At 35.1% G+C, this 14,001-nt stretch overlaps 1 protein-coding gene across 1 annotated transcript in view; it reads right to left on the reverse strand.

Moving 5' to 3' along the window:
- The window catches only part of LOC123235266 (aminopeptidase O (putative)), a 594,443-nt gene that overhangs the window by 268,358 nt on the left and 312,084 nt on the right, over positions 1–14,001 (reverse strand). Inside the window, exons 7-8 of the mRNA XM_044661380.1 lie at positions 4,978–5,080; positions 3,719–3,826 (exon numbers count right to left, since the gene is read on the reverse strand). Coding sequence (XP_044517315.1) covers positions 3,719–3,826; positions 4,978–5,080 — 211 coding nt within the window. The remainder of the gene's footprint in view (positions 1–3,718; positions 3,827–4,977; positions 5,081–14,001) is intronic.

Below are 14,001 nucleotides of genomic sequence, written 5' to 3' on the forward strand. Positions count from 1 at the left end.
GCAAATACCTGGAATTCTTCAATTTTGTTGAATGCCCATACTTTCCCTTGGAAATATATAGTCAATTTTGATGGGTAGTTGATCCGTGGTTGCAGGCCCAGCTCTCTTGCCTTTCTGAATATTGTATTCCACGCCTTGCGGTCTTTTAGTGTTGAGGCTGCTAGATCCTGTGTGATCCTGATTGTTGCTCCTTGATATTTGAATTGTTTCTTTCTGGCTTCTTGTAAGATTTTTTCTTTTGCTTGGAAACTCTTGAATTTTGCAATGATATTTCTTGGTGTTTTCCTTTCTTGATCGAATGCCGCAGGTGTTCTATGAATCCTTTCAATGTCTATATTGCCCTCTTGTTGTAGGATTTCAGGGCAATTTTGCTGAATTATTTCTGTTAGTATAGAGTCCAGGTTTTTATTAATTTCTGGTTTTTCTGGAAGACCAATTATTCTCAAATTGTCTCTTCTAGACCGGTTTTCTTGGTCTGTCACTCTCTCATTGAGATATTTCATGTTTCCTTCTATTTTTTCAGTCTTTTGGCTTTGTTTTATTTGTTCTTGTTGTCTTGAGAGATCATTAGTTTCTACTTGCTCAATTCTAGCCTTTAGGGATTGATTTTCGGCTATAATCTTTTGGTTTTCGGCCATAATCTTCTGGTTATCGGCCATAATCTTTTGGTTTTCGGCCATAATCTTCTGGTTTTCGGCCATAATCTTCTGGTATTCCTTTTCAATCTGGTCATTTCTTGTGTTCAATTTGCTTATCAGTTCATTTGGTTTCTGAGCCTCGCTTTCCAGTTGCAAGATTCTACCTTTTAAACTGTTATTTTCTTGCCAGATCTCTTCCATTTTCCTCAAAATCTCAGTTTTGAACTCTTCCATAGCTTGTGAGGAGTTTTCCTTATTTGGGGAGGGTCTGGATGGTTGTTTGTTCTCCTCCTCTGTTTGCTCGGTTGTCTGGATTTTCTCTGTGTAAAAGCTGTCAAGTGTTAAAGACTTCTTTTTCTTGTTGTTAATCTTTCTCTTCTGAACTTCCTGAGACTGGGTAGCCATCGTTAGCCCAGCAGCTTCTCAGGTTTATCCTCGTGCTCAGGTTCTGTCCGCGGTCTTTTGGCTCCTGAGGTCTGAATTCTAGTTTTTTCCAAGGTCAAGCCCCCTGGTGGATTCCCTTGCTTGATCCTCTGCCGGAGGTTTCTTTACAAGTCTCAGGGCGCTGCTTCCACAGTCGTATACCCGTCTGCACTGGTTCTCCACTCAGGGTTTCAGAGCTTTAGCTTGTGGCTGTGTCTGCCTCCACCCACGCCACCACCCGTGCCTGCGCTCTGAGCCTGTGTTCTGCTCCCGCGCTCAGGTTTGTGTGTTTTCTTTAGCTTTTTGGGATCCTAAATCTTGCTGCTCTCAGGAACAGGCCCTGGAGCTGCCAATGACTCCATGGGTTCCCCAAACTTGCTCTATTTCTTTTTAGCTGGTTTGGGCGCTATAGGTGTTGTGTGTGGAGGGGGTGGGGGTGGGGTCGTTGCTCAGCCTGCGATTTAGTGAGAGCTGTTTCACCCCTTTATAGCATGGAAATGTCCCAATTCCACGTACCTTCCACGCTGTGCCCTGTTGTGGGGTTCCTCCGTTCGTCTGGACTTGTTTTTATGTCCCCTTGAGGAGTTTTGTGTGTTTCGGTCAGGAGAGGTTAAGAGCTGCTTCTTACTCTGCCGCCATCTTAACCCAGAACCAAGAACCATGTTTTTTATTGCTTTGATATGTCCTATGGTCCATCCCTCACACAGTGTTAAGCAGATAGTAACTGATATTTATCAATTAATGGATTAAGCTTCATAAGTACTAAATCAAATCTGCTAGTAGAAATGGTGGCAAACAGAATATACTGATTTGCACTTCAGAAAATCTCTTTCCTGAATTGGAAACTAAAGGGATGTCTCTCAATTGGGGAATGGCTAAACAAATTGTGGTATAAGATGGTGATAGAATACTATTGTGCTATAAGGAGTGATGAACAGGATGATTTCAGAAAGAAATGGAAAGACCTATGTGAACTGATTCAAAATGAAATAAGCAGAACCAGGGCAACATTGTACACAGTAACTGCAATATTGTGGGATGATCAAATGATAGACTTTGCTACTAACAACAATACAATGATCCAGGACAATTCTGAGGAACTTATGAAAAAGAATGCTCTCCACCTTTAGAGAAAGAACTGTTGGAGCAGGGATGCAGATGAAAACATGATTTAATACTTATTTGTTTATGATTTGGGATTTTGGTTTTATAAAATTATTTGCTTACAAAAATGAATAATATGGAAATATGTTTTGTGTGAGAATACATATGTATAACTCAGAAAAAAATTCTTTGATTATTTAAAAAAAAAAAAGAGGGGCAGGTGGGTTGCTCAGTGGATTGAGAGTCAGGCCTAGAGATGGGAGGTCCTAGGTTCAAATCCAGCCTCAGACACTTCCCAGTTGTGTGACCCTGGGCAAGTCACTTGAACCCGCATTGCCCACCCTTCCACTCTTCCACCTAGGAGCCAATACACAGAAATAAATTCCCTTTCTTCATGAGATAGGACTTCGTATCTCTTTTCTTGGGAAAAATAGGATGTCAGGGGCAGATAGGTGACTCACTGGATAAAAAGTCAAGCCTGGAGATGGGAGGACCTGGGTTTAAATCTGGTCTCAGACACTTCCTAGCTGTGTGACCCTGGGCAAATCACTTAGACCCGATTTCCTGGCCCTCTTCCATTTTGGAATCAATAAGACAGAAGGTAAAGTTTAAAAGAAAAAAGTAGGATGACAACAAATTATTTAAATATCAAAGGAGATGAAACTTTCATTGTCAAAGTATCCAGTGTTCTTATTTCAATCTTTATCCTTGACTTCTGTGTATCATCTAACATTATACACCATCCTTTACCCTTTGCTATAATCTCCTCTAATGGGTTTTTGTGACCCTGTTCACTCCTTCTACTTGTTTAGCTGTCCTCTTCTGCTTTATCATCCATATTAACTCTGTTTGCACCCTGAGGCTCTGTCTTAGGACTTTTCTTCCTCTACAGTCATTCTCTTGGTGACTTCATTGGCTTCCAAGGATTGAATAATCACTTCTATGCAGATAAGACACAAATCTATGTATCTAATTCTAATCTCTTTCCAGAGTTCCAGTCTCATATTACCAACTTCATATTAGACCTTTTGAATTCCTCTCAAATTCAACATGTCCCAAATCTACTACTTTTCCAAGTTTCCTTATTTATTTCAAGAGCATCAAAACTTTTTGGTGACTAGAACTATGCTTGGCACAGAGTGGGCACTTAGGAAATGTGTAATGAGGGACAGCTAGGTAGCACAGTGGATAGAGCTCCAGGCTTAGAATTGAGAAGACCTGGGATCAAATTTGGACTCATATGCTTCCTAGCTGTGTGACCCTGGGCAAATCACTTAACCTTGATTGCTTACTCCTTGACACTCTTTTGCCAGAATTAATACTAAGACAGAACGTAAAGGTTTTTTTGTTTTTTTTAAAATTTGTATTTGACTGAAGGATCTTATGTTTCTATAACAAGAACAACTATGTTGGGACTTAAATTTTGTACTATTTTCCAAACTGAGCTAATCTTTTTAAAATATTGAGATTTTAAGCATCTCAACAATCAAATTTTTAAAAAAATTACTTTCTACATTTTAGAGGTAGGAAAAAAATGAATTACAAAAGCTTACCTGAGAAAGAATTAGTTGTCCATGAAATTTGTGAACGAATTTTCTTAAAAATGATAAATAAGTTTCTTCTCCAAGCCTACTGGCTAGAAACCGCAGAAGAAAATAGCCCTATGAGAAATAAATACTAAAAATTTAAAAAGATGTCAATGATTATCACAACAGAAAAATATTTATAAAGTGGGTTCTAAGCTATTTGAAAGTTAATTATTGAGGGCAGCTGGGTAGCTCAGGGGATTGAGAGTCAGGCCTAGAGACAAGAGGTCCTAGGTTCAAATCCAGCCTCAGACACTTCCTGGCTGTGTGACCCTGGGCAAGTCACTTGACCCCCATTGCCCACCCTTACCACTCTTCCACCCAGGAGCTAATACACAGAAGTTAAGGGTTTAAAAATAAAAAGAAAAAAAAGAATTTAAAAAAAGAAAGTTAATTATTAACATTTGAGGATAACCATATCAAATGTTTAGACAAAGGCCATGCTAATCTTAAGAGCTTGTATTTGCAGGTGCCCTTTTTGAATACAAAGTTCTTTACATACTCATTTGTTTCTCATAACAAAATGGCATACAGTAAAAATGTTATTATTCCCATTTCACTGATGGAAAAAATTGAGGCTCAAAGCACATGTTCATAAAGTTATTCAGTGGCAAAGCTAAGACTAAAACCCAAATGTTCTGTCTCCAAGTCTAGTCATCTATCAACTATAACACCCTAAACCTGAAGATTTCACCAATATAGAAGGGGCAAGACATTGGGAAATGGCTTCTGTACATCCTACTTATTTATTAACAATACAAAGCTGCTTTTATTTTTTTTCTATATGTAGCTTCATAATTGGGTATGCTCCAAAGGCAAAGGACATTTAAGGGCCTCTCCCTAAATACTGGCTTAGTTGCCTGGTTAAATCCCAAAACTTATTCCTATCTCCAAACTGCTACTTTATAATAGTTTGAAGGGATAATGATCAAATCTAACAAGAATAGCAATCAGGAAGGAATAGAATAAAGGGTTAGAAGAAATTGGACGAGTTTTCAGTTTTTTCTGAAACCGGTCTTTATAATAGAGCTTTTTATTCTATTATAAAATGTTTCAATCCCTGTGATATCAATATGCATCCCTTCAAAATGTAAATACAAAGAGGAATCCAAATAGAAGTGATTTTTGGATTATTACATAATGGCTTCCTTTATCATGATATAATCTAAAATAGTTTGTACTGAAAATATAATGATTTTGGTATTATGAAACTCGAACACTTTTACCTTCAGATAATGAACTTGCATGAAGATCTTTTCTGGCTTAAGTCCATATTTGACCACCGAAGCGCCAGACTCACTCACTTGTCCCGTTTCATCTTTATTAGGTCTAATATTGAAAGATGAGGAGAGCATTTTATTATTTTCCCTGCACAGATATTGTCTTATTTCTTGAAAGCCTTGCTTAACTAGATTCTTAATCTATTGGTATTATGTTTTTTTCAACATTTAAAATAAATTGATTGAACCAAAAAAAATTCTGTTGCAACCTTGTGACTATTTCTTTGGCATAATTATCAAAGTTTAAGCTAGATAAGATCTTATAGGAAACTCAGGTTCTGTCTCTTTTGTTTTAGAATCTTATCATTTTAATGTCTGCACAAAGTTTGATTCTGAAACTTCACCTATCATATAGTGGCAAGTAACCCTGGGTTTTCAAATATATATCTTAAGGATACTATAAGTTTGATTATGCCTCATCATGACATAATGACATCAGTGAGGATTCTGCCAGAAGACTGTCTTCTAAGGATCAATCTCACTAAGCATGGAAAATATCATCAGTACACTGTTAATTTGATGCCCAATTCTTTATCTATGCCAACCAACAAAATAAAAATGCAAGACAGCCCTCAGTCCTGCATAGTCTTCTGATACTGCAATAAAGGGAAGTTTGTTAGGAAAAGGATTTAAAAAATTGAAGTTGGAAAGGACAATGGAAGACATAGAATCTAACTTCCTTGTTTTTACAGATGAAGGAACTAAAAAGAGGTTAAGTGGCTTGACTAAAGACATTTAATAGTCAAAATTCTAAATTTAGTCTACTATACCTTGGTCTATTATAACACAACAGAGGGTACTAAGGATTGTACATTTTTAATGGATTAGAAATTTTAATGTCTCTATTACATCCTCATAATACTTCCCTTGTCCAATAACCAGTGAAGAAAAGATACACTATTGGAGAAACTAGATTGTATCATTCTTAACCATTTTACCATCCACAAAAATAGAAGCAAAAAGGAAATTGCAGCTAAATGGAAGAATGGGCAATAGGGTCTCCATGAAGAGTCAAAAAGAAAATTTGCTATCCATTCTTTAGAGAGCTCAAAGCAGTAAGAGCCATCATTTTTATGGGACATATAGTCATCTTGTATTGCATGTCACGTAAGTATTTTCCAAAGCAGAAGAATCACACACTGAGTAGAGTTGGGAGCAGATTAAAATATAATCATGAAATATTTAACAAAATAAATAAAAATGTAATAGAATATAGATAGTGTTAATATATGGTTTTCTAAGTCAATATGTAGCCTGCAGGGAGCTTTATATATGATTAAGTAGCTCAATTCTATTTAACTTTGATACAACTGTTCTTAAGTACTACCATTAAAATAATCTCAGTTTAATCAGCAAGACAGTGTATGATAAACCCAAAGAGCCCAACTTTTGGGACAAAAATCCACTATTTGACAAAAACTGCTGGGAAATTTGGAAAACAATATGGGAGAGAATAGGTTTAGATCAACATCTCACACCCTACACCAAGATAAATTCAGAATGGGTGAATCACTTGAATATAAAGAGGGAAACTATAAATAAGTTAAGTGAACATAGAATAATTTATTTGTCAGATCTCTGGGAAAGGAAAGATTTTAAAACCAAGCAAGAGTTAGAGAAAATTACAAAATGTAAAATAAATGATTTTGATTATATCAAACTAAAAAGCTTGTGTACAAACAAAAACAATGTATCCAAAATCAGAAGGGAAACAACAAATTGGGAAAAAATCTTTATAACAAAAAACTCTGACAGGGGTCTAATTACTCAAATATACAAGGAGTTAAACCATTTGTATAAAAAAAAAAATCAAGCCATTCCCCAATTGATAAATGGGCAAGAGACATGAATAGGCAATTTTCAGATAAAGAAATCAAAAGTATCAATAAGCATATGAGAAAGTGTTCTAAATCTCTAATAATTAGAGAAATGCAAATCAAAACAACTCTGAGGTATCACCTCACACCTAGCAGATTGGCTAAAATGAAACAAGGGGAGAATAATGAATGCTGGAGGGGATGTGGCAAAACTGGGACATTAATGCATTGCTGGTGGAGTTGTGAACTGATCCAACCATTCTGGCTGGCAATTTGGAACTTTGTTCAAAGGGCTATAAAAGAATGCCTGCCCTTTGATCCAGCCATACCATTGTTGGATTTGTACCCCAAAGAGATCATTGATAAACAGACTTGTACAAAAATATTTATAGCCGAGCTTTTTGTCGTGGCAAAAAACTGGAAAGGGAGGGTATGCCCTTCTATTGGAGAATGGCTGAACAAATTGTGATATGTGCTGGTGATGGAATACTATTGTGCTCAAAGGAATAATAAGCTGGAGAAATTCCATGTGAACTGGAAAGCCCTCCAGGAATTGATGCAGAGCAAAAGGAGCAGAACCAGAAGAACATTGTACACAGAGACTGATACACTTTGGTAAAATAGAATGAAATGGACTTCTGTACTAGCAGCAATGCAATGACCCAGGACAATTCTGAGGGATTTATGGTAAAGAATGCTACCCACATTCAGAGGAAGAACTACAGGAGTGGAAACAGAAGAAAAACAACTGCTTGAACACATGGGTTGAGGCGGACATGATTGGGGATGTAGACTTGAAACTACCACACCAATGCAACTATCAACAATTTGGAAATAGGTCTTGATCAATGACACATGTTAAAACCAGTGGAAATATGCATCAGCCGGGGGCTGAGGGTGGGGGGGATCTCGGGGGGTGAAGGGAAAAGTAAGAGCATGAATTATGTAACCATGTTAACTTTTCTAAAAAGTAAATATTAATAAATGATACAAAAAAATCTCAGTTTATACACTGGCATTCATTGCAGAGAATGAAGAATTGGAGAAATTTTATGAAAAATTTGGTAAGATCCTCCAAATTAAATCAACATATACAATGAAGTTCATTATCTTGAATGTTAAGGTAAAGAATAGGTAAGGGAAATACATTGGAAAACATGGATCTATAATGAGGTTTGAGAGAGACCAAAGGCTCACAGATTATATACAAGCTAATGTCTATATATCCTGAATATTTTCCTTAAGAAAAGAATTGGGGGAGGGGAACAGCTAGGTGTCTCAGTTGATTGAGAATCAGGCTTAGAAATGGCAGGTCCTGATTTCAAATCTGGCCTCAGACACTTCCTACTTATGTGACCCTGGGCAAATCATTTAACTCCTCTTGCACAGCTCTTATTGCTCTTCTGCCTTGAAACTGCCTTGATTCTAAGACGAGGTAAGAGTTTTTAAAAAAAATTAGTAAGCACTAAATATAATGAACAAAAATGAAATTGTTAAATATGACAGGAAATGAATTATTGCTCATTTGAGAATTAACTGTCTATGTACAATAAGATCATTGACTTATTAAAACAGATTAAAATCGGTATAAAGCTAGGAGACTAAAAATGAAGTAAAGATAAGGCAGACTATTAAAATAAGTAACTTATAATATATTCAAATAAGTTTTTGATTACAAAAAATGGATAGTGATCAGAATAAAGGGCAGACATATATTATAATAATGTCACTCAGAAGTTTAACCATTGTGAATTATAGTTTAACCATATGTAAATTTTCAAGCTAAGGTCACCAAAAGGATCTAAAAATCACCTTAGTTGGAAAGTCCATGAATTACTTGCTAAGAGGAAAGAGAGAGTAGCTAAAAACTATACCAGTTTAGAGTGTAAGCTGACTTAAAATATCTTATGAAAGATAAAATTATAGTCATTGTCAGTATCATTTCTGTTGTCATTTCCCATTTAACTCTAGTTTCAATTACTTGTGCAGATAATTTAGGATTAAAACATTTTAAAACATCTTTTTTATTATTATTTCTTCTTGATTTTTTCTTATTCAAATAATTCTGATTGTAGTTCTGGTGACTGAATAACACACATCAATAACAATTATTTTCCTTTCTTTCAATAAAACTTATTTTGTCCTTCCTGGTATTATTTGGTACTCACCTAATTCTACCAATGTTCTTTTCTAAAAAAGAGTTCAAGGCATAGAATCATGAGGCTTTTGTATAATCAACAAGTCTTTGGCCCCTCTCATTCTTTCCTAAACTGTACTTTCATATATTTCTTCCCATTCTTGCCTTTTCCTACCTTTGCACTGAAGTTATCAAGCTCTATAATACATATTGATTTAATCTGGAGAGTCTTAGCAAGTTTTTCATAGAATTTCTCTAGCAATAATGCCAGCAACTAATGTTAGCACAAAAGCAACAGTCATTTTCTTTCTTCCTCTTTTTCAACCCTAACTTTCTCTCTTAGAATCTACATTAAGTATTGGTTCCCAGGTTTAAGAGCAATAAGAGGTAGTCAATTGGGGTTAATTGCCTTGTCCAGGGTCACACAGCTAGGAAGTGTGTGAGGTCATAGTTGAACCCAAGGCTTCCTGACTGTAGGCCTGGATCTCTATCCAGTGAGCTATCTATCTGACCTCAGCTACAGTTATTTTCAAGGGGGCCTTTTTGCTTATATTTATTATTGGTACTACATTAAACAATGAATAAATATCCTACAACATAGTATTTCTTATTGTGTCTGGGTATATGATAAAACCCAATCTTCTGATTCTTTGCTTCTTTAAGGGCTATGTGTGACCTATTCTTCCATTTAGCTGCAGCTTTCTTCTTTTTCCTGGTTTCTTTTATAGCAATAATGTCAATATTGATAGGATTCAGCTTCTCTAGCAACAAGATAGCTGTCAAAGGCAACACCAAGCAAGAAGATAAACTAGTTTGTAAAATGTTATGAAGGATAACAGATCATTACAAGAAATATTGTCTTGTAACATAGAAAGAAACAATATAAAATTAATTTTTTATTAAATTATATGTTTTTTTAATTAGCAAAAATCCACCTTCTTTCTGTCCTATCCCTTACTCAACCAAAAATGGAAATAAAATGAAAATCTCAATTACAAATATGTATAGCCAAGTTAAAGACACTTCCCCAATGTTCATGTTCCTCTTCTCACCTATTCCACATATATATGCATATATCTCTTTTTGCATTTTGAGACTTTCACCTCTCTATCAGGATACAGGTGGCCTGTTTCATCATTAGTCCTCAATCAAAATAGTGATTATGCCCATCAGAGTTTCTAAGTCTTTCAGAGTTGTTTGTTTTACAATATTGTAGTCACTGTATAAATTGTCCTGGTTCTGCTCATTTCACGCCGTATCATTTCATACAAATTGTTGAAGATTTCTCTGAAATAAATCCCTTAATCATTTCCTATAGCATAATAGTATTTCATCATATTATATAGCACAACGTCATTCTCCAAATGATGGGCACCTCTTCAGATTTCAATTTTCTGCCACCTCAGAAAGAGATATAAATTATTTTTATACTCTGTCCTTAGAATTTATTTTCCTTAAAATAAAATTTCCCTTATTCTACCATTCTACTCCCTATACTCTTTTCCTCTTTCACTGTCGAATAAAATGTATTTATGTACCCATTTCTGTCTCTTCTTCCCTCCTTTAACCAGTTCAGATGACAATGAGATTCAAGTTTCAGCTACTTCCCTTCTTCATTGTTTATAAATGGACTTCCAGTTCCACATCTGCATTATTTGAGATGAGATGATTTTGTTCAATCTACCTTTCTCTTCCCCTCTAGTGTATTCCATTCCTCCATCTCTTTTCTATTATTCTTTTAAGATTATCAAGACTTAACAGAACCACTCCCTGGATCTCTGTCTAATTAGACTACTTCTATGACCACTGAAGATGGCAGAGTTCAAAGAGGAACATGTGCCATCTCCCAATATTAGAATGTAAGCAGCTTATCCCTTGTCTATTTCATTATGGTTATTTATACATGCTTAACATTTTTTTGTTTCTCTTAACTCCTGCACTTGAATTTAAAGATTCCTATAGAACTCTGGTCTTCTCGGGAATGCTTGGAAGTCTTCTATTTCATTAAAAATTCATTTTTCCTCTTGTACCATTATACTCATATTTTCCTGGATAAGTTACCCTTGACTGTTCGGTTATATCCTTTGCTTTCTGGATAATCATATAGCTGCTAACTGGTATAATATTACTCTCACTGTAGCTCCTCAGTACTTGAATTCTTTTTAGCTGCTTGAAGTTTTTTGGGGGGCCTGGAAGATCTAGGTTTTGGCTATAATGTTCAGTGTTTTCACTTTGCCCTCTGGTTTTAAGTCATGGGTAGTTTTATTTTATGATTTTTTGAAATATGATGTCTAGGCTCCTTTTTTAGCAATAGTTTTCAGGTAGGTTAGTGTTTTATATACTAATGCATACTTATATACATATAATAATATATGTATATACAAGTGTACATATATGTGTATATGTGTATATAAGTATGTGTGTATATATATATATATATATATATATATATATATATATATATATATACACACAGAGTATTGTCTTTGATTTTTTTTCTAGATCAGTTGTTTCTACTAATGGATGCCAGTATATGACACATTACTCTGTGACACCCACCACGGGATGGAAATATTTTACTTCACCTACTAATAAAAAAGAATTATATGTTCAATATGCAGAATCAGATATATACATTCTGGACATAGCCAATGTGGAAATTTATTTTACTTGATTATACATATTTGTTAAGGTTTTATTTTTCTTTCTTTTCCCCCATCACAGGGGCAAAGGAGAGGGAGATTAAAAGGAAAATAAATGCTTGTTAATTGAAATGATAAAATGTAATTTTAAAAGCACTTATTAAATTTTACTATAAACACATTCATCCCAAGGGCTTTCAAGGATAAGAAAAAAGGATGACTAACAAAAGAAGAAAAATAGGAAGGAAATTTCAGAAGTCATTTGAACAGACATATGTAAAACCCAATATAGAATTGCTCGTTGGCTACAGAAGGGGGATGGGAGGAGGATATAAGGGAAAGAACATGAGTCATGTAACCATGGAAAAATATTCTAAATTAATTAATTAAATAAAAATTTACAGATAAAAAAAGAAGTCATTTGAACAAATTTTCTCCATCAAGCATAGTGGAATCACCATACTTGTAATCCAATATCAAAGTCCCTGATGTGCTTATGGAAGAGACAGAAATGACACTAAAGAGAACAAATACTGGAAAGCAAACCTGATTATGTCACATATATGTACATGTGTGAATATATACACACATTTACATTTTTAGAGTAAGCATTTGCATATGAGATGATCCATGCTGAAAGTAATACAATTATGAAGTCATTGAGGGAGCAATATAATGTATCTGAAAAAGGAGAAGATACCAAAGTATGGATAAAATCTTCCTTCAAGAGTGACCAAAAGCATATCAGTAACTACTGACCTACATGTCAACCATCTTATCTATATAAAGAATTTAACAAGTCATTTAGACAGGAAAAGAGAGGATCCTCAATGAGACCATTAGTAGGGTAAAAGTAGACTTTTGCAAATGATATTAAACAGTGGACCAAATCTTTGCCATTTCACAATCATTTGAAAGATACAGAAAATATATACTCCTATTATTGATTATGAAAAAGTACTGACCCCACCCCGAAAAAAAAAATTCAACATGCCAAGCCTTTTATGGCACCTTTGAACCATAAATAAAAATTATTCAAAATTCTTGAAAAAAAAAAAACCAGAAATAACATTGTTCAATAATTGTCTGATAATAAATATCAATTGAGGCATAAAATAGGAAGATAGATGCTTGCCAAAAGCATTTGCCACTATGAAAGAGATTCAATAGTGTTCAATAGTGGAATTCCCCATGGATGATGAAGTCCTAAAGATGGATGTTTCTTACAGATTGTATTAATTGCATCAAGCCCCAGAACATTACAGAGACTCCTGGAAGAAATCTGTAATCACTCAAAAGAGTTTTATCTTTCCATGTACATAGAAAATATCAAGTGGATAAATAATGATTATTGTCCAAATTTCAACATTCATATGGATCTATGCCCTATTATAGTTTCTCCAACAGCTTGTATGAGCAAGTATAGATAAGTACCAGGACTCCTGAACTTCAGGAGAAGAGAGGGATAGATTGCCTTTGAGAAATCACAAAACTCTTTCACTAATATGAGGCCTCTCGTAAAAGCAATTTTTAATATGAACATTTTAAAAGACACTGCTTATGAAGAACTAAAGATAAGTAGAGGCAACTCACCTTGTAGGAGTGAATGATAGTAATTAAATAGTTTTTCTCCTCTAGTACCTTAAAGATGCTGGGGAAAGTAAGGAAAGTATAAAGTCTGTTGGATGGATCCTCTGCAAAGATTTTTAAAATTTTTCTCCCCTGTCAAGTACAGTAGAACTACCACATGTAACATTAATTTCAGATATTCTTGTAGAGAAAGTAGCAATGGCATTAAAGAGAACAAAGACTGGAAAATCAGATGGATTATGCCAAATGTATATAAAGGAGAGTCAGACTTATTTCATTTGTTTTGGAGAAAATGTCACCTTAAAGGCTCTCCAATAAATGTTTTTTTATAAATGTAAAATTTATAAAAATAAAAATTAAGTGACTTGTCCAGGGTCACACAGTGAGGAAGTTTCTGTGAAGATAGAATTATCTCTCTTTGTTATTTCTAATGTAATCAACCAGCAACCTTTAGTTTAATCAATGAAAAACTGAAAACACCCCTACTTAACACTTCACCAGTCACTAGGTAGAAGAGTTCACAAGTCAAAAACTCTCACCTCCAAAGGGGAGTGCCCAGCCTTAGGTAGGGCTAAGCAGTTTGAAAGCTGTGATTGGTTCCTGTGAAGAGGGGAAGAGACAGGAAGTGACATGGAAAAAGGACTATAAAAAGGCCATGATTTCCTGGATTCAGGACTTCCCTCTTCAGATCTTCTGGTTTGGAGTCATTCCTGCCTTGGTACTTGAAGAGACACTTCCCTTGGATCCTGCAGTGGTGAGTGGAGTGGTTCCTTCCTTGGTTCTT

The sequence above is a fragment of the Gracilinanus agilis genome, chromosome 1 (genome assembly GCF_016433145.1).
Source record: "Gracilinanus agilis isolate LMUSP501 chromosome 1, AgileGrace, whole genome shotgun sequence".
NCBI lineage: Eukaryota > Metazoa > Chordata > Mammalia > Didelphimorphia > Didelphidae > Gracilinanus > Gracilinanus agilis.